Here is a 20,652-nt window from a genome sequence, read left to right on the forward strand (position 1 = left end):
ATATATATTTTTGCATCTTCTTTGGAGAAATTTATTCAAACACTCATATCCTTTGCTCATTTTTAAATTGTTGAGTTGTGAGAGTTGTTTATGTGTTCTGCATATTAGGTCTTTATCAAAGGTAGGATTTGCAAATATTTTTTCCCATTTTATAGGTTGTCTTTCATTTTCTCAATAGTGTCCTTTGATGTATAGGTTTTGTAAATTTTGGTGAAGTCCATCTTCTTTATTTTTTCTTTTGTTGCCTGTGCTTCAGGCATCGTATTTAAGACACCATTGCTTAGTCCAAGGTCATGCAGGTGTTCCCCTGTTTCCTTCTAAGAATTTTATAGTTTTAGCTCTTGCATTTAGGTTTTTTGCACATGGATGTCCAGCTGTCACAGGACCATTTATTGAAAAGATCATTCTTTCCTCATTGAGCACAGTGCAATTTTGATTTAATTTTACATAAATATGTAGAAAATTTACATGATTCCAAAGTGAGAACTGTATAACCGTATATCGAGACAACATTTGCTTCCAACTTAGCTCCTCCCCGTCCCCTTTCTTTGCCTATAAGTAGCCATTTTACTAGTGTTTGGTTTGTTTTTTCAGTGTTTCTGTTTGTAAATGAAAGAAAATATACAGGTCTATAAATTTACCTATATACCTCTGCATATACACTAGCATAATAACAAAAAGTAGGGGAATGGGAGACAGAGAGCATATGGTGGTACTATTTATAAAATTATCACCTTTTATAAGTAACATCAGTTTTGTGTATTAACTTCTTACCTTTCTATGTATTTTTAAGTAATTGATACCATGTATATTAGTTTTTTCATTTAAGATTTAATTATAAATTTTTACATATTGTTCACATTCATCATAATTTTTTTTAAGTTTATTTATTTTCAGAGAGAGAGAGTATGCCCACACACGTATGTGGGAAAGAGGGAGAGAGAATGTATGCTGTCAGCTCAGAGCCTGACACGAGCTCAGTCTCATGGAACTGTGAGATCATGACCTGGGCCAGAATCAAGAGTCGGATGCTTAACTGACTGAACCACCCCGGCGCCCACATTCATCATAATTTTTAATGGGAATATTATATTCATGTATCAAACTTTGCAAAAATAGATTACTGGTGGATATGTGGAATATTTCCTGTTTTGTCTATTTTTGCTAGTCTAGCTAACAGCATAGTGGGGAGTATCTTTTATATTTATATCTGCTTTTGTTGAGTCAATTCTCAAGACTAGGATGACCAAGTGAAAAAGATGAAAAATTTTATGATCCTTTAAACATGTCTTCATAATGTTTTACAGAAACACTGTAGCAGTTTACATCTGCAGTTGTGTATTAGGAATAGCAGCTTGCTTTTATAGCTATCACATTCTGCTTTACATTGCGAATATTTATAGACGCATTGTCTCTCCTTCTGTATTGTACAGTGGCTGTGCCTTGTACCTATTTATATACTTTTTTTTTGGCCTAACTGGTTTTCTGAGTATATATTGGGTACATATACAGTTTAGAATTGCTTGATGAATGGGTTGTGTGCTAACCATGTGGAAAAGCTCATTGGATAGTAGAAGTATCCTACATAAACAGCAAGTGCGCACAACACAGCATGCAGGTAGGAAGTTGCGGGTAATGTTTTGTTACCGTCTGTGCTAGTGTGTACGGGTTCTCATACAGGTGGGAGACCTCAGGCTGGCACTGCAACGTGCAGAGCAAGCGGCTGCCAGAAGAGAGGATTATTTGCGCCATGAGATCGGTGAACTCCAGCAGGTACTGTCACAGTTTCCCTAAACACAAATCCAAGATGTGTTTTCCTAGAAATAAAAAATGGCTCGGTGGGGATACTGTTCATGGAATTGAGATGATTACTACCATACTTAGCATTTATTTGCTGTATTGTTTTGTGCCTTATATGAATAAAATCAGAGGGGGCACCTTAAAAAAAAGAAACATGAAAAGCCCTAGGTTTTTTTATGGAAAATAATTTGTGATAGATTTATTTCTCAGTATTGTCTTTTCGTTTGTTATAACTAGTTTATTATTATCAGTCTTTGATTACTGTTAGGTAGATAGGAGACCACTCTGTTAATTTTCAATAAACGAACATGAATGGGAAAAGGGAGAGAAAATGCAACTCAGATTGATCTTTCTGTTTTTATAAATACTTAGAAATATTTGGGTGATGAGACAATTGCTGGGAGGTTTGGATGATAGTCTCTTTTACCTTCAGGTAATCAAAAGCTATCTTTATGTTTGAAAACCTTATAAAGAAGCACTTATTTACATACTATTATGCTTCGTAACTCTAATTTAAAGATTGAATAATTGGAAAATAATGTAAATAATTTTTTCTTGGGAAAACAATATTGTCCAGAAATCTCTCATGAAGTTTGTTTGCTAGTGTTTTTAGAGCTTTTATTGCTGTTAGTGGTAATGACTTAAGAATTTCACCATTCAGAGACTTCAGGAAGCAGAGAATCGAAACCAAGAGCTGAGTCAAAGTGTTTCATCAACAACAAGACCATTGCTTCGACAGATAGAAAATTTGCAAGCAACTCTAGGGTCCCAGACATCATCGTGGGAGAAGTTAGAGAAGAATCTTTCTGATAGGCTTGGTAACTGATTTCTTTAGTTCTTAAGCTCAGTGTAGAAGCTTGTTTATAGAATTAGAATAATGGCATAAAATTGAAATTCTTGATCTGATAGTTATATCTTATGTCTAAGTTGTAGATTTTTACCTCTTCTGTTTGTTTACATTTATTTTCTAATATCCTAATTGACCCTTTCAAACCACTTGTTTTCCCTTACACAGTGTGTCAGATACTGTCCCAAATACTAGCATGCCATCCTTTCATTTTTACAGACTGCTGCACTCCTTCTTTTCCTTGTCTCTTGCTAAATCTGACCCCTTTCTAGCTTGTCTGCAATAATGTAGGATGTAGAAATCAGGATTCTAGTTGTTGGTAGAATTCCAGGAGCAGAGATAGATCTAAGGAGGATCCCGATCAAACTCTACTAGACAGATGATGCGGAGTCTTTAGAGTCTTTTTTATAGAAATGCCCCAGGTTGCCCTTCTGTGATGTTATTAAGAAAATTATACTAAGATGTTTTTGCAAGCATAGACTAGTACATATGCATATATATGTACATGTATATACATATACATCTATTAGATATCCCAGAAGCTGGCAAGTTCATGAAAAATTCATGTGTCCCATTCTGTGCCTAAATATAACTGTCATTTGAGACACTGTGGTCTAGTGATAAAAGCAGGCCTGAATGGGTGTCCTTGTAAGCCATGAGGGGTAAACTAGATTAGTGGTTTTCAAACAGTATTTGCTAGATCCCTTAGATGTCTTAGGACTAGCTGTCATGGTGAGAGGGAAGCTCTATAAATGAGAGGTGCTCGATGTATCTCTCTAGGCTGCTGTAATGAGAGTAGTTCCTCCTTTGTCTTTTTTTTTTTTTTTTTTTTGAGTTCCATGTGAGATGATGTCTGGAAAAAGATTCATCTGCTTAAATCACTGAACTTAATGAACCCTTATATGTTGTGTAATTTGTAGGTGTAAGTTTTGGGGTCCATCAATTGTTATTGAGACCCATTTGTTATGAAAATAAGACATCTGAAAATGACACCTCATGAAAAGAATAATTATTTTGCAGTAAATGAAAAGTAGAAGCTGTTATTTTTGTGGTTTTTACACTGGAGTCTACATACACTCGAGGGTATGTGGTATTGTGCTGGAATGTAGGCAAAGCCAAGGGACAGATGTAGTAAATAGTATTTTTTTTTTTAAATGTTTATTTTTGAGACAGAGACAGAACATGAACGGGGGACAGCAGAGAGAGAGAGGGAGACACAGAATCCGAAGCAGGCTCCAGGCTCAGAGCTGTCAGCACAGAGCCTGATGCGGGGCTCGAACTCATGGACCATCAGATCGTGACCTGAGCCGAAGTCGGACGCTTAACCGACTGAGCCACCCAGGCGCCCCATAAATAGTATTTTTAATAGGAGCACAGAGGGCCACCTGGGTGGCTCAGTTGGTTGAGCATCCAACTCTTGATTTTAGCTCAGGTCATGATCCCAGGGTTGTGGGATCGAGCCCCATGACCGGCTCTGCACTGAGCTTGGAGCTTGCTTAAGGTTCTCTCTCTCTCCCTCAGCCCATCTACCCCTCTCAGTCTATCTCTCTCAAATTAAAAAAAAAAAAAAAAAAAAAAAAAAGAAAGAAAATAGCACAGATACAGTATGTAACAATATGAAGTGAAAAATAGAGATGGCGTTAAGTCTATTTTGGTGGGGGGAGAAGTAGAATTTTCGGTTAAATTTTGAGTTGTATGCACTAATCTTTTTTTAATTGAAAATTTTTATCGAGATAATTGTAGATTCACTTGCAGTTATAAGAAATAATACAGTTGGTACTTTGCATGCTTTATCCAACATCCCCAAATGTTAACACTGCAAAATTAAAATATAATATCACAACCATTACGTTGACTTGATACAATCTACTGATTTTAATCAGATTTTCCCAGTTTTAATGGTACTCATTTGTGTGTGTCTGTATTAAGTACTGCACAATTTTGTCATTTGTGTGGGTTCATGTCCCCATCTCTGCACTCAAGATGTTGAACACTTCTAGCACCACAAAGATCCTTTACGTTGTCCTTTTAAAACCTCACTTTGCCATCCTCGTGGCCTTTCTCACCTGTCTCAAATCTTGGCAATCACTAATCTGTCCTCTGTCTAAAATTATGGAATTTCAAAATGTTACAGCAATAGAATTACATACTGTGTGACAATTTGGGATTGGCTTTTTTTTTTTTTCTCTTGCAGCATAATTCCCGGGAAGTTTGTTTAAGTTACTGTGTGTATCAGTGATTTAATCTTTTCATTGCTCATTGTGTTTCCATGGTATGTGCATAGCGCATTTTCTTTAACCATCTACCTAATGAAGGATATCTGGGCTCATTCTAGATTTTTTCACACAAATAAAGCTCTGGTGAACATTCTTGTCCAGGTTTTAGAGTGAACATGTTTTCATTTCTCTGGTGAATGCCTAAGTGTTCACTTACTGGGTTGTGTGGGTAGTTGTATGTTTAGTTTTTTAAAAAAATGCCAAACTGTTTTTCCAAAGTGGCTGTAGGTGTGACAGGAATCTAGTCGCTCCATATCCTTGCCAGCAAGGATGTTGTCTTTTCCCTGTTTTTTCTTAATAGTGGTTCAGGCAGGTGTGTAGTGATATCTGACTGTGATTTTCATTTTCATTTCCCTAATGACTAATGTTTGAATATATTTCATGTGCTTATTTTTCATTTCTATAGCCTCTTGAATGAAATAACTTTTCATGTCTTGCCCATTTTCTAACTGGATTCTTTATTTTCGCTGAGTTTTGAGACTTTTTTTTATATATTCTAGACACTAGACTTAGATAATGTGTTTTGCATTTTTTCCCTCCAACTCCGTAGCTTGTCTTTTTATCCTTTTCCCAAAAGCAAAAGTTTAAAATTTTGAAGGTGTCCAATTTATCTGTTTTTCTTTAATGGCTCTGCTTTTGGTGTCTAACAAATATTCCTTGCCTGTCCCTAGATGTTGAAGATTTCTCCTGTAGTCTTTTTTTTTTATTGTTTTACAGTTTTGTTTTACGTTTAAGTTTATGATCCATTTTGAGTTAATTTTCATTTATGGTAGAAGTTTAGTTTGAGGTTCCTTTTTTTTCCTTTTTGCCTGTGGATATCCAGTTGCTCCAGCACCATTTGTTGATATTTTAAAATATGTGACTCCACATACAAATTGAAATATTTTGGGAAAAAGTAATAAAGCAGATAGAAGCAGATTTGTTCTTTTGTTTGTTGGAGGCAGTCCTGCTTTTGGCAATAAACTGATTTCAGTATGGCTCCTTGAATCATTAACAGTTTGAAGTCAGAATCTACTTGATATTTTGGCCTCTTGGATATATGTGATTTTTCTTTTTTACCCTACCATCAGGTGAATCCCAGACCTTGTTGGCAGCAGCAGTTGAAAGAGAACGTGCAGCTACAGAAGAACTCCTTGCCAACAAAATTCAAATGTCTTCCATGGAGTCACAGAATTCTCTCTTAAGGCAGGAAAATAGTAGATTTCAGGCCCAGCTAGAATCAGAGAAAAATAAGCTAAGGAAACTGGAGGATGAAAATAGTAGGTGAGCATGTTTCTTGAGTGTTATTCTTGGTATTTTGTGCCATATTAAAGCATGTAAAAAAAGAATGTTAAAGCGTTTCAAGTCAGAATCATTAGTAATAGAATATTGTAGCCAGGTGGTTTGGGGATTCACTGAACTTTACATAGATAGGTTCATGAAATTGTGTGGCATGTTCTGTATGTATTTGCATTTTCCAGGGGAAGGATTCATTAATCGATTTTTTTAAAGGAATTTGTAAGTGCAAAATAGTTTGGAGACCACTAGTTTTATATTTTACAAGGGTCTTAGCAGTATTCCAGTCTTTCTAAATAAATGTCTGGCTTCTTTGGAACCATAAGCTATAAAAGCCATCTCTCTGAATTTTTATTAAGACTGTGATTAGTGTGGTTTTACTCTTTTTTTCCTTAGAGATTTTAATTAGAAAAAAGTGGTGAAGTAAAAATGATTTATGAAATAAAATACCTGAACATCTATAAACATTTTCAAAGAACTCCCTAAGAAGCTTTTGCAGAATCTGAACCTGTTATAGACTGGTGGTATTCAAAATTCTTTTTTTTTTTTTTAATTAAATCCTAGCATAGAGCAGCAATACACTAAAATGCACAGAAGTAGTAGTTTAGCTTCTGAATGTAAAACCCACATCATCTGGAAAATATGGTTGGGAAATCAAGCTGCAAATAGAAATTACTATTAAAGAGTTAATAAAGTAGTGAGTTTTCAGTAGTCTGTACTGTCATCTCCTTTTTTTTGTTTACTTCTTTCTGGCTTACTAGGTACCAGGTTGAATTAGAAAACCTAAAAGATGAATATGTAAGAACACTTGAAGAGACAAGGAAAGAAAAGGTATTTATGTTTGCTCAAAAAAAAAAAAAAGAAACCAATGTTTGCTCACCTCTAGGGCTTCCACCCGAGAATAGCTGGGGATGGTAATGAACTAATGAGATGCCATGATGAAATGGGTGATAAGACTACTTTTGGAACTTGGTCTTTAGTAGTAAAACAAATGGGAATATATGTTTTATGTTCTTGACTTTAAAGTTGACTTACAATGATGATTTAGCTTCACAGAAATTACCTAACTATATTTTTCTCCATTAGACACTATTGAATAGTCAGTTAGAAATGGAGAAAATGAAAGTTGAACAAGAAAGGAAGAAAGCAGTTTTCACCCAAGAAGCAGTAAAAGAAAAGGTATTGAATTTTGGTTTTTGTTTTGTTTTTGGGGTAACCAGTTAGTGGTGTTGTTATTAAACGTTGTTATATAATTTTAGTTATACTTTATAAATACCATTTCTAATGTCTAACATCAATAGAGTGATAAATTCTAATATTCAGTAGCCTGTCAGGGTAGATCCTTAAGTTTATCCAAAGAGATTTGTGATTTCTAGGATTTGAATCACAGAACCTCTTGCCCATTTTTAAATGAATTTTGTGTTCTCTCACTGAAACTAATATACCTCATTAGGCCCCTAGGCACTGTGGGAATAAAACTAGTTTATTCTCTTTATTTCTCGTTAATGAAAGCAATTTTTTAAAATGAGTTTCCTGTGTAGGATTAGACTAGATAGATAGCATGATATGTTAAAACTATCTACATGTATATGGAGATTACCTTTTGAATTTACTTGGAATTTTATTTATTTATTTATTTATTTCAAATTTTTTTTTTTATGTTTGTTTTTGAGAGAGAGAGAGAGACAGAGCATGAGTTGGGGGGGGAGGAGGAGGAGGAGGAGGAGGAAGAGGAGGAGAGAGAGAGAGAGAGAGAGAGAGAGAGAGAGAGAGAGAGAGAATCTGAAGAAGGCTCCAGGCTCTGAGATGTCAGCACAGAGCCCGACACGGGGCTCAAACTCTCAAACCGTGAGATCATGACCCGAGCCAAAGTCGGATGCTTAACCAACTGAGCCACCCAGGTGCCCCAGATTTATTTGGAATTTTAAAAATACATAGTAAAAATAAAATGGGGAGGAACTGGGTGACTCATTCAGTTGAGCGACTGACTCCTTATTTCGGCTTGGGTCATGGTCTTAACCCCAATCGTGAGTTTGAGCCTTGCATTGGGCTCTGCGCGGACAACATAGAGCCTGCTTGAGATTCTTACTCTCCCTCTTTCGCTGCCCCTTCCCTGCTTGCACTCTCCCTCTCTTTCCCTGTCAAAATAAATAATCATTAAAAAAAATAAAATGGATAAACCAGAAAATTTGTGGTTTGTAACACTCATTAGCAACCTGATTCTAAAGAATTAGGTTTAATTGGTGGTTATGTTATACACATAATGTATAATCATATGAAGAAGTTAGTTCATATACTTGCTAGAACAAAAACATTCTCATTCCATTAAAAGTAAATTATGTTGTAATATAAATGGTTCCTTAGATGATTTGACCAAGTCTATCTAGTTTTTAAGTTACTAAGTATTTTGTGCCTTTATTAAAGACTTCAGATATCCTATCTGTAACATTTTATGAGGAAATAAGAATGAGTCTTTGTTGTCATTTATCCTAAAAAAGTTTACTAGTTTTTTTTTACCATTTTAGTCTTTAATGTGATCTGAATTTTTTTTTTTACTCCCTAAGGAACGGAAGCCATTTTCTGTTTCTAGCACTCCCACAATGTCACGATCAAGTTCAATAAGTGGAGTTGATATGGCAGGGCTACAGACATCTTTTCTGTCTCAGGTGGTATTTTGTTTCTTACATGTGCCTAGTTGTTAAACTGAACGATGATGGGATTCCTGGGTGGCTCAGTTGGTTGAGCGTCCAATTCTTAGTTTTGACTCAGGTCGTGATCTCAGAGTTTGTGGGTTTGAGCCCCATGTGAGCTCCACACTGACACTGTGGAGGCTCTTTGGGACTCTCTCTCTCTGGCTCTCCCCCAGCTTTCTCTGTCTTTGTCTCTCTCCCCCTCTCCCCCTCCCCCTCTCAAAAGAAATAATACAATTTAAAAAAATAAATAAACTGAATGATGGTAAAGGAAATTCAGGTAGCATTTTGGCTATCAACTATGACCTTGCCATTCCATAGGCAACTCATGTGAATATTCTTGAAGAAGTGCTAATTGGACTGAGGAACTGTAGATGATTTTCTGACTTTGAAAAAGTTACAGACATTTTAAAGCAAGAATTAACAACCATTTTGTTTTGGAACTCAGTCTGTAGTAACTGAAAAACTGTATATGGTTTGTTTAATATAGGATGAGCCTCATGATCATTCATTTGGACCAATGTCTGTATCAGCAAATGGAAACAATCTTTATGATGCTGTAAGAATGGGAGCAGGATCCAGCATTATTGAAAATCTACAGTCTCAGCTAAAGCTGAGGGAAGGAGAAATTACTCATTTACAGGTATTGGAAAAATTAAATGTGCTACTGAAGTCAATGAAATTTTGGGGCCCAATAAATAGCACCCTTCGTTTCCACCTCAAGTCTAAGCAAATTGAGACATAAAGTGAAATGGTTGCATATGAAGTTTAAAATGTATCACATATATCTATAATACAGACTGGAGAAATTAGCCAAGGATAAGAGCCGAATGAGCCTGCTAATGGACTGCCAGAATTAGGAATGCTGACCTGCTCCACATAGCACAGCCAGTGCTGGACCGTAGTGGGCCTCCCCCTGTGCTGTAGCTTGCTGTAGCTAAGACTTGGAAGCATCTAGGAGAGCAGAGAGCTCCCTGCAGGCACCTTTTTCCAAACATTAAAAAGAGGGGAAGTTGCTTATCTGAACATCGTCATTTTATTCTTCCCAAATTTACCATTTAGTTTAATCGCTCCCCTTTGTGAGGAAGGAGTAGAGAATATGAGCGAGATGAGAACTATAACACCTGCACATGAAAGGAAACGTCATGAGTAGGGAAGGAGCAGCCTCCCATCTTACCTTGCTTTTTAAAAATTCAATATGGTGAGAGATGTATCTGATTTCAGTGTTAAACTTAATACACTCCGAAGTAAATCTTTCCTCTTTTATTTTCATTATATACTTTTAGGTAGTTGAAAGTATTACTCCATTAAAGAAGAAGTGTTTGAATTGGGGGGAAAAATCAGAATAATTTTAATACATGTTATATTTGGGTAGCCCAGTGTGTTATGCTTGAGGGCCCATATTAACTTCTTTGGTAGTGATGATAGATTCTTTCAATATGACCTGCACAGCTGGGCCTGCATTAAAGTATGTTTTTATTTCTCTGAGTTTCTGTAGTAATTTAGAATAACTGAAATACATGCTGCTTTTCTAGAGAAAAATATAGGGCTGCATATTTCAAACAGTGAATTTTCTTTAGTTGTTTTTCTTTCATAGTGAGCCCTGTAGATGGTTATCTCTGAGGAAAGCAGAAAGCCTTATTTTTGCCACCATTTCCTTAAGAAAGTGTTATTTCATGGTTATTTGTTGACATGTCTATTTTTTCAAAAATAATATTGAATTTGTTTATATTAGTGGGACTATTAGACAAGATATATATTTATTTAAATTTGTTTCTGGTGATGTTTCTCAGCTGCAAATTGGCAATCTAGAAAAAACCCGCTCAATAATGGCTGAAGAGCTGGTTAAATTAACTAATCAAAATGATGAACTTGAAGAGAAAGTGAAGGAGATACCCAAACTTCGAACTCAGCTAAGAGTAAGTATTCTTCACTTAGGGATAAGTCCCTAAGATATTTTTATCCAGTTGTACTAAATCTCATATTTTTAGCTTACATAAAATGCATATGTATAAGTTAATGATTTGTTTAAAAACTGGTATTAATATTTCAGTAAAGAAGTTTAAAGAATCTTCTAGCTTGTCACATTACACAAAGTATTTTTCATAATCATGTGTAGCCCTAATATAGGAAAATAACTAGATTTTATTTGACCATGGCTCATTTATAATATAGCTCTTTTACAAGATCTTACTAGTATTTTGTTCATTGATGTTATGTGTATCATTGCAATTTGCATATTTGGCATAAGGGGTCACAGTTAGGCCATAGATGAGAATATATTTTCTTTCAGCTTTTTTTGTGGGGTAAATGCCAGGTAATAATTAAACTGCAATGAACCAGAAAGACTAAAATTTGATCATATGTGTGTTAATGGGAGAAAAGACAGATTAAGCTTTATATAGGGAGAATTATAGAATGGTGGAGATATATGGCAAAATTGATAGCCATTTGGCTTAGGTTTTTTTCTTTCCTTTTTTTAATTCCTTTACTTGCTATTTATTCCAATGGGTTGGAGTATCAGTTTAATTTTTATAAGAGATCACAATATACCTTTATTTAGATTGTAATGTGTTTACTGGTCAACTGGTGACTCATTTATAATAAAAATATAATATTAAAGATGTTTTATGAAGTTATTTTAAAAATTGTGGACACATTTTTTGTAGGATTTGGATCAGAGATACAACACTATTCTGCAGATGTATGGAGAGAAAGCAGAAGAGGCAGAAGAACTTCGATTAGATCTTGAAGATGTAAAAAATATGTATAAGACTCAAATAGATGAACTTTTAAGACAAAGACTCAGTTAACTTCTAAAAATTACATTCCCATCAAACTGAATGTAAACATTTAATATCTAAAATGTAGACTTCCAATAAATTCTTTTATAGAATTAGAAAGTGGAATTTACTGTAGAGTTCAAAAACTGAAAAAAATTTGTTTTATAGTATATAGTAATAATTGCAATTAAATTATTTTGTGCAATATTTGAACTTTATTTTTGAAACTATTCTTTAAAGATTTATTTTTTAAAGCACCTTTTTTTCTCTTTCTTTTTTTTTTTTTTTTTTTTTTTTTTTTTTGTCTTGAAAGCACAGAGATTAACTACTTTTCCTCATATCAGTATGGTTAGGGAAAGAGAATGGTGTTCATATGGTGTTCATATGTGGTATTGTAAATATATAATTAATTGTCTCTCTAATTTATATGTGTTTGTATATATTAAGGACATTTAAGGAGTGGTATTAACATACTAAAACTTTGAAATCTTCCACAATTCAACATGTCTAATTATTACTTGCTGAAAATGAACATTTAGTCTTCAGGTAAAAAAAAAATATTAAACCTGCAATTACTAAATTTTGAGCTAATTTTTTTTTTTTAAGTAGAAGTCACGCTGACACTGTCTGAAGTTTAAAGGGTGAATGATTTAAACTTAAAAATTTTTGTGGCCCGTGAAATTATTTCACCCAAATTCTATAATTAAGTCTGTGCAAAGTTTACCTCTCTGGTAAAAGCTATACCTATTCAGTTAGTTATATAGACATGATTGGATAGTGGAAAAATTTTACTTACAAGGATTTTTTGATGGTATCAGTGACATTTAAGTGATTTTGAAGTATTGTTTTACTACCCTATACAATGAATCAAAAGTGATAAAATAATAACATAATTTTCTCTTAAAAATTAATTGTTCACATTTTGTAAAGCCTTATTTTTGGCACATTAAAAATCAATGTTTGATATTACAGAATATTCATAACAAAATAGAGAAGTTATAGGAGTTAATTTAAATTTGGCATTTTGCAGTTCTGTGTAATTTATCATTTTACTTTTTCTCAAAACTTAATTTAAACACAAAAATAGTGTGGAAAAAGCTTTAAAAACAGCTATGCTTTCTTTCAAATGTTATTTTGTTTAAAAGTTAACTAGGCTGTGTTTTAGATTTGTGATATATTTTGATACATTTTATTACTCAAAGTCATTTAGCTGCCTTTAGGTGGGAATAAAAACTCGCATTTAAAATTTAGTTTAATTTTAAACACTAGAACTTGGGAGTATAGCTACAAGCAAGCCATGTTGAAGAATTTGGAATGCTTTTCAGGGCAATTCAAGTGACCTCATTTTTATTCTTTTTGTATTCCAGACAGTGTTTCTGTCATGGATCTCTGATTTGTAGCACTAATAAATACTCTTTCAGTGTGAACCAAACTCATAAAATTAATTTTCTATATATTAGTGGTAAGAAGCAGTGTAAAGAAGCAGTGTCAGCTTGGATTTTTTTTTTTTTTTTTTTTTTTTTTTTTTTTAATATTCAGGGGCTGACAAGGAATGACAAGACTGATAGCAATAAAAAAATGTACAGAATTAGAAAATATAGGAAACTTAAGTTGCAAAATTCTGTCAAGCATTTGAAACTAGAAGTTTAGAAATTACGAAACTATTCTTTTAAAATATCTATTAGTGAGAAAATAAAGTCTTCAGTTGTGGAGAAAAGATTGAAATAAAACCTATACCTTTCAATTTCAAAATAGTAAACATTCTCTTTTCTTAATTCTTATTAACATTAATAAAATCAATTCAACTTAAAATTTTAAAAGTGTTTTCAATTTATTTAACTCAAAAATGATAAGCATTTGTTTAAAGCCTTGGCTATATATTACCTTGTGTTCTTTATCCAAAAATTAATAATGAATAGTCATACATATTTTATTATACACTTAGATGTCTCAGTACATTTTTATAAGTTGAGAAGGTGTAGGGAATGAGTTTCTTGAAAAATTCCACTAAGTGGCAGAACACCTATAGAATTTTGGTTGCTGTATTTTGCTGTGTGTCATTAAAACTTCTCCATCCATATTCTAGTAAGGTAATGTTTATAATAGTTTGCAATCAGATGTTTCTAATCTTGAAAGAAAATAGATATTACAAATGATAATAATTTCAACAATATAAAAAAAGAGTAGAAGAGGTGTGAACCTTGTTGATATGTAGACAGCTGAATACAGACTAGGTGTTTTTCCAACTCCTGGGAAGCTAAATTGATGACTACCATTTCTTTCTTTTTCATTTCCTCTTTTTTGAGAAGTTCCAGTTGTATACTCCTTAGCATATGGGAATGTACCGAATGTATCTGTATTATGATTTGAAGTATTCTGAATATGAATAACTTCTGACCTGGGGAAACATGAGTTTTTGGAGTTAATTAAGTGAATTTTTTTTTCGCATGATCCCTCAATTGGCATTTGATTTCTTAATTGAAAATTTATGCAGATGTGTATTGAAAGTATATGATTTGTAGTATTTAGAAAATATCCACAAGAAAAAAAAAAAAAGAAAGTGACTATAGATATCTTTATCTTGTTTTACTATTTGTCTAGTATATATACATTTTTTTCTAGTGTATCATAATTTTTTATTTTCCTTTAAAAATCTAATCGCCCGTATTTCATTCAGTTTTACACTGCAACTTTAATTTCATATTTTGTAAAGGGCTAAAAGTATGATTTAAACTACAGATTGACATAATATTTTAATTCTAAATGAAAGGTAATGTAAATAAGCATGGATCTGATTTTAATAAAGATTTCAAAATATTAATAATTTATTTCATTGTTAACGTAATTTAGACTGGCCAATGACTAATAGTATTGTTTTATGAAGATAATATAACTTGTATAACTTTGGAGTTCGTTTTTTTTAAGTTTATTTTTATCTATTTTGAGACGGGGGGGAGAGAGAGAGAGAGAGAGAGAGAGAGAGAGAGAGAGAGAGAGAGAGAGGCAGAGAGAGAGGGGGAGGCAGAATCCCAAGCAGGTTCAGGCCTGTCAGTGTGGAGCTGACTTGGGGCTTGAACTCCTGAACCTTGAGGTCATAACCTGGCCAAAACCAAGAGTCAGACACTTAGCTGACTGAGTCACCTAAGTACCCCTAAAATACATATTTTAAAATGAGGATAAGCCCAACTTATATTGTAACTTATATTGTGAAGACTGTTAATAGTATTAAGGATAGTTTTTCTAATGAAGATATGTTTTTGGAAAACAATTCTGAGAATTTCCTTTTGCCACTAAATTACTGTAAGGATAATTAGTCTTTTAAAAATCACACTGTCGGGATATTCTTCTAAAAGTCTTAAAACAGTTATGTATTGAAATAATAGTAGATAAAATAAGTTGTCCTGTCTTCCTGAGTTACCTACCCTGAGTTCATACTGTTTGTACTATTGAACTTTGCAACTTTGATTCTTAGAAATACAAGCTTTTGCCCTAACATCTATCCATTCTACCTTTAGCAAATCAAGATCTTTTAATAAGACAGAAGGGAAATTAGTGGTTTTTTTCTTCTTAATACTAAATACTTCTCAAAACAAATAAAAAAGCCCCAAATTCTTCAGTGGTCCACGATTGCGGCACAGAGAATTTGCTATTGGTGCTATCCAGAATTTATTCCCCATTCTACCCTGCTTCTAACTAAGCTAAGTTTAAATTTAGAAACTTCAAATAATACTAAGCAAGGGGTATTAAGAGGTGTTGCTGTTTGCTTAATATTGAGCTCTCTTGTTGCTGTTACATGTAGTGACGAACAGAGGTGTTCTTTCAGTTTTTTACAACGCCATGCCCATTTGTCTCCTGAAATTTCAGTCTTCATTTTAAAAAATACATACTGTTCACAAATCTGTGGTCATGTTGATTATAGCAAACACACTGCTTACTTACTTTGTTACTGTGGAAAGAATTAACTGAAATATGCTCAGAATCCCTTATCCACTGTTTTGAAGTCTAGAAAACTCTGAAAACTAATTGGTATTTTTATAAGTTTATTACCAGATCTGCTTTGGTGGTAAAGCCTGACCTTTACTGACATGGCGCTATTTAGAGGCTTTATCTCATTCGGTGTGAGTAATCATATATTTTGTGCAGAACTGTGTGGGATTATGGGGTGTTAAGCCAGGGCACAGTGAAGGTGTTAAGTAGTAAACTGTGTGCAACACCCTATTCTTTACAAAAAAAATTCAGGAACACATATGGTTCCAAGGATTTTGGAAGAGGGATTGTATACCTACCTGCACTGTTATCTTCAGATCAGCCTTTAAAGTCCATACCATTATTTCCATTTATTTTTATTTTATTTTTTTAAATTTACATTCAAATTAGCATATAGTGCAACAATGATTTCAGGAGTAGATTCCTTGATGCCCCTTATCCATTTAGCCCCTCCCCCCCCCCCACAATCTCTCCACTAACCCTCAGTTTGTTCTCCATATTTATGAGTCTACTTCTGTTTTGTCCCCATCCCTGTTTTTATATTATTTTTGTTTCCCTTCACTTATGTTCATCTGTTTTGTCTCTTAAAGTCCTCATATGAGTGAAGTCATATGATATTTGTTTTTCTCTGACTAATTTCACTTAGCATAATACCCTCCAGTCCCATCCACGGAGTTGCAAATGGTCCATTTTTATTTTTTATTTTTTTTCAACGTTTATTTATTTTGGGGACAGAGAGAGACAGAGCATGAACGGGGGAGGGGCAGAGAGAGAGGGAGACACAGAATGGGAAACAGGCTCCAGGCTCTGAGCCATCAGCCCAGAGCCTGACGCGGGGCTCAAACTCACGGACCGCGAGATCGTGACCTGGCTGAAGTCGGACGCTTAACCGACTGCGCCACCCAGGCGCCCTGCAAATGGTCCATTTTTAAAATGAAGAATGGTCTACTTGCTTAGGGTCATATGGCAAGTAAGTGGCAATGATGCGGTTCTCATTTGTGCTGTTCAGCTCCAGAGAGCATGCTCTGAACCATTAAGTGCAGTGTCTTTCTCCTTTTCTGTAAAATCATAAGCATATAGATCACTTTAGCATAAGACCAACTTTTGTCAAAACTTCTTCACTTAAAACTTCAGTCTTTGGGGCGCCTGGGTGGCGCGGTCGGTTAAGCGTCCGACTTCAGCCAGGTCACGATCTCGCGGTCCGTGAGTTTGAGCCCCGCGTCAGGCTCTGGGCTGATGGCTCAGAGCCTGGAGCCTGTTTCCCATTCTGTGTCTCCCTCTCTCTCTGCCCCTCCCCCGTTCATGCTCTGTCTCTCTCTGTCCCAAAAATAAATAAACATTGAAAAAAAAAAAAAAACTTAAGCCTTTGAATTACCGTTTAAAGCAGCTGGATGTATCAGAGAGCCAATCAGCTGTATGCTCATAGTTCAGCATTTTGCTGACACTATGAGCCAGCCAAGTGTCGCTATGTGTGTAGCAAGCTTAAAACATATAATAAAATTGCAATGCACTATAAAAATTATATAAAATTTCAAACCTGTACAAATGAGAGAACAGATTATGAATCCCCATACACTCGCTAACATACTCTTTAACAGGGTTCAACAGTTCATGGCCCTTTTGTTTCATTTATAGTCCATGTGTGCTTCATCTCAATCCACACTTTAAAAAAAATTTTTTAATGTTTATTTTTGAGAGAGAGAGAGAGACTGTGAGCAGGGGAGGGACAGAGAGAGAGGAGACACAGAATCTGAAGCAGGCTCCAGGCTTTCAACTGTCAGCACAGACCCACACGGGGCACGAACTCCCAAACCGCGAGATCATGACCTGAGCTGAAGTCGGGCGCTTAATCAACTGAGCCACCCAGGTGCCCCTCAATCCACACTATTTTTTTTTTATTTTTTTATTTTTGGGACAGAGAGAGACAGAGCATGAACGGGGGAGGGGCAGAGAGAGAGGGAGACACAGAATCGGAAGCAGGCTCCAGGCTCTGAGCCATCAGCCCAGAGCCTGACGCGGGGCTCGAACTCACGGACCGCGAGATCGTGACCTGGCTGAAGTCGGACGCTTAACCGACTGCGCCACCCAGGCGCCCCGATCCACACTATTTTGAAGCAAGTTTCAGACATATGATTTGATTATCATATTGAAGTATGGAAAGTTTCTGTAAAAAGTACCTCATCATTTGATTACGTGCAGCATGCATGACTCATATAGGAAAGATGGGATAAATATGTTTGATTTGTTTACTTCATTTACCAGTTTTCACATGAAGAGTTGGTTCCCTTCTGCCATCAGAGATGAACAGTGAGGTTTTGGCTTATGTATTTGGTTGATTGGTTGGAACTTTTTGAGTATAATATTTATAGATGCTTTAATCCATTACAGTTACCTTTATTGATGATTTAAATTCTTCTGTCTTTGGCCAGAGGGAGCCTTTTTAAATTGGTTCCTGAGTCCTTTTGATATGGCCCTTATAAACTTTAATTACTTCCCTGCCCTCTCATAAGATCTTTCAACTTCTTGTACATTTCCTGCCCCACATCTAAGATGATCCATTTTTCTTTGGAACCCATGTTCCTTTTAATGAGAAGAGGTTTGCAGAGATCCCATTCTGGGTACAACAGGTGCTTCTTGCTACAGAGTTGGTTGTTTATAGGCCTTTTCAATGGATGATGGAGGAGAGATTTGTTTTCAGTAATAAAGTATGTTAATTTATATTATCACCTCCAAATTCGTAACTACAGGATTTTTATATAACCTTATCAGGCTTACATCTATACCACATGTCAAAAAATTCACCTTCCAAGATACTGTCTTAATTATTTCTATTTGGTTTATCCTAACCAATATTCCCACCAACAATTGAGTTCATGAAAACAGTTTATGATTTTAAAATTCTTTTAATCCTGAGGGTACATCTACTGGGATGTACTATGTTTCAAAGTCACTTGGGATAGTCCCTTCCTTGTGGACTACAGCACAACTGGACAGTGTTTAAATTCACTTAGTTTCATTTTACTTGTAATTTTGAAGGATTACTTTTAAAAAATTTAATTTTGTTTCATAATGTAAAATATTCACATGATTCTAAAGCCACTTCTATATGATGTACATCTAGGGAAGTTATTTTCTTTGTCCCTATACCCATATTCCCTCTTCCCCCCTATAGATAATCATTTTAAATGTTATTCTATTTGTAAAATAACATATATATCCTCTTTCCTGGGTAAATAATAGTATATTACCATCTTTTCCCCGCTCAATACACCCTGCAGTGTATAAAGATATTTCTCGTTTCTTTTTTTAAATTTTTTTACACCTGCATAGTACCTTGTGTGGATATACCACAATGTAGTCAGTCAGTCCAACATTAATGGACATTTCAATTTATTTTACTGTCCACTTAAAGAAAGTTCAAAATTAAATTTTAAGATTGGGGACTCCTGGGTGGCTCAGGTCACGATCTCACGGTTTGTGAGTTTGAGCCCCACTTTGGGCTCTGTGCTGACGGCTCAGAGCCTGGAGCCTGCTTCAGATTCTGTGTCTCCCTCTCTCTCCACCCCTCCCCACCTCATGCTCTGTCTCTGTCTCAGAAATAAATAAACATTTTTTGAAAAATTTAAGATTGGTATTTTGGGTAGAAATTCTATGTTACAAATAGCTGCTGCAGAATCACTCTCCCGTTCTTAAAGCTCTATCCTATCTTGTTTCCTCTGAGTCTGAATGACCACAACTTAATATTTAGCCATTTAAAATAATACCATGTGTATGTGACACCAATTTAATTGACTTGTATGCCCTTGCAATGAGATTAACTTATTTTTAGAAACTTTTCTCAGGTATTATGTTTAAAAACTGTATAATAAATATAAATATACGTCACATGGCTTAGTGAGAAAAACTTATTTTAAATGATTACAACTCATTTTGAATAACCTAACAGGAAAGCTCCATTTCCTGTACATGACAAAAATGGGATGGTGACAAGTAAGCTTAGAAGCACTTTTAAAAACTACTGCCTTTATTGGTATGGGGTGGGCAAAGTATGAAATTAGAGAGCAGTAGTCCTTAAAGGCAGTCTTTAACATGAAGAGTAAATGACTTGATACTGTGAAGTGCTTTAGGATTATGCCTGGCACATGTCAAGTTACTCTGTTTTAGCGGTGTTGTTATTTGGGGGAAAAATCCAGACAACATTCCTAATTTAGCAGATTACTAGTAATACTTCTCATAACAGCATCTTCAAAAAGTATTTAAAAAGCATGTAAACCTTTGGAAATAAACTGTCGTGTTTCTTTAAGGTCATAGGAATAGTGGTGACTCTGTGTGTGAGCGTAAGTTTATTTTAATGGCATCAACCTTTAGTTAATCAGTTCAAGTTGAGTCCGTAATGCTCCTATGCTATACGAGATAGCATTCTAGAACCCAAGATGTCCAAAGTGAAGACAGTGTGGCGGATGCGCATTCAAATAATTATGATAAAATAACCCATATAATTATAAAGGAATTCAAATAATTATAAAATAATCCAAGGATAAAACTTCAACTCCGCAGAAGAGCATTTGAACTTGGCGAGTTGCCCCCAAGTACGGAGAGAAGCAAGTATCCCGGAATCCCCGCCGCCAGAAGGTGCCGCCAACTCCTTTCGCGCTCACGTTGCAAAGTGAAGGCGGCAACTTCTCTAATGAAGCAGACGGTAACCACCCGCGTCAGGAAGACGCAACCAGAATGAAGACCGGGAGAGTCAGGTGTGCCGAGTCCTCCAAGCGCCTTATCGCCTCCCCCCGAGGGGGCCGGTGCAGCTTCGAGACCCCGCTTCGCTCTCCGGCTCAGCGGCTCTCCCTCTCCGCCCGGTAGCGAGGGGCAGCGCAGACCGAGCCCCCGCCCCGCTGCCGTGCGTCCTGCGGGCGCGCGCCCGGCCCCGGCTCCTGCCCCTGCCCCACTGCGGGGCTCGGGCCCGCCTCCCGGCGCAGGCCGCCTCGCTGTCCCGG

General features: G+C 35.6%; 2 protein-coding genes across 3 annotated transcripts in view; both read left to right on the forward strand.

Moving 5' to 3' along the window:
* Nucleotides 1-14,499, forward strand: part of TMF1 (TATA element modulatory factor 1) — a 37,823-nt gene extending 23,324 nt beyond the window's left edge. The window contains exons 9-17 of the mRNA XM_040454479.1: nucleotides 1,681-1,773; nucleotides 2,462-2,618; nucleotides 5,994-6,186; nucleotides 6,960-7,029; nucleotides 7,285-7,377; nucleotides 8,763-8,864; nucleotides 9,379-9,531; nucleotides 10,682-10,807; nucleotides 11,558-14,499. Of these exons, the coding sequence (XP_040310413.1) occupies nucleotides 1,681-1,773; nucleotides 2,462-2,618; nucleotides 5,994-6,186; nucleotides 6,960-7,029; nucleotides 7,285-7,377; nucleotides 8,763-8,864; nucleotides 9,379-9,531; nucleotides 10,682-10,807; nucleotides 11,558-11,701 (1,131 nt within the window). The 3' untranslated portion in view covers nucleotides 11,702-14,499. The remainder of the gene's footprint in view (nucleotides 1-1,680; nucleotides 1,774-2,461; nucleotides 2,619-5,993; nucleotides 6,187-6,959; nucleotides 7,030-7,284; nucleotides 7,378-8,762; nucleotides 8,865-9,378; nucleotides 9,532-10,681; nucleotides 10,808-11,557) is intronic.
* Nucleotides 14,500-20,296: 5,797 nt separating this feature from the next.
* Nucleotides 20,297-20,652, forward strand: part of EOGT (EGF domain specific O-linked N-acetylglucosamine transferase) — a 38,878-nt gene continuing 38,522 nt past the window's right edge. Inside the window, exon 1 of one of the 2 annotated variants that reach the window (XM_040454484.1) lies at nucleotides 20,297-20,409. The gene's annotated coding sequence lies outside the window, so the exon portion shown is untranslated. The remainder of the gene's footprint in view (nucleotides 20,410-20,652) is intronic. The other variant, XM_040454483.1, reaches the window with a different exon arrangement.

The sequence above is a fragment of the Herpailurus yagouaroundi genome, unplaced genomic scaffold (genome assembly GCF_014898765.1).
Source record: "Herpailurus yagouaroundi ecotype Mexico unplaced genomic scaffold, PumYag 213, whole genome shotgun sequence".
Classification (NCBI taxonomy): domain Eukaryota; kingdom Metazoa; phylum Chordata; class Mammalia; order Carnivora; family Felidae; genus Herpailurus; species Herpailurus yagouaroundi.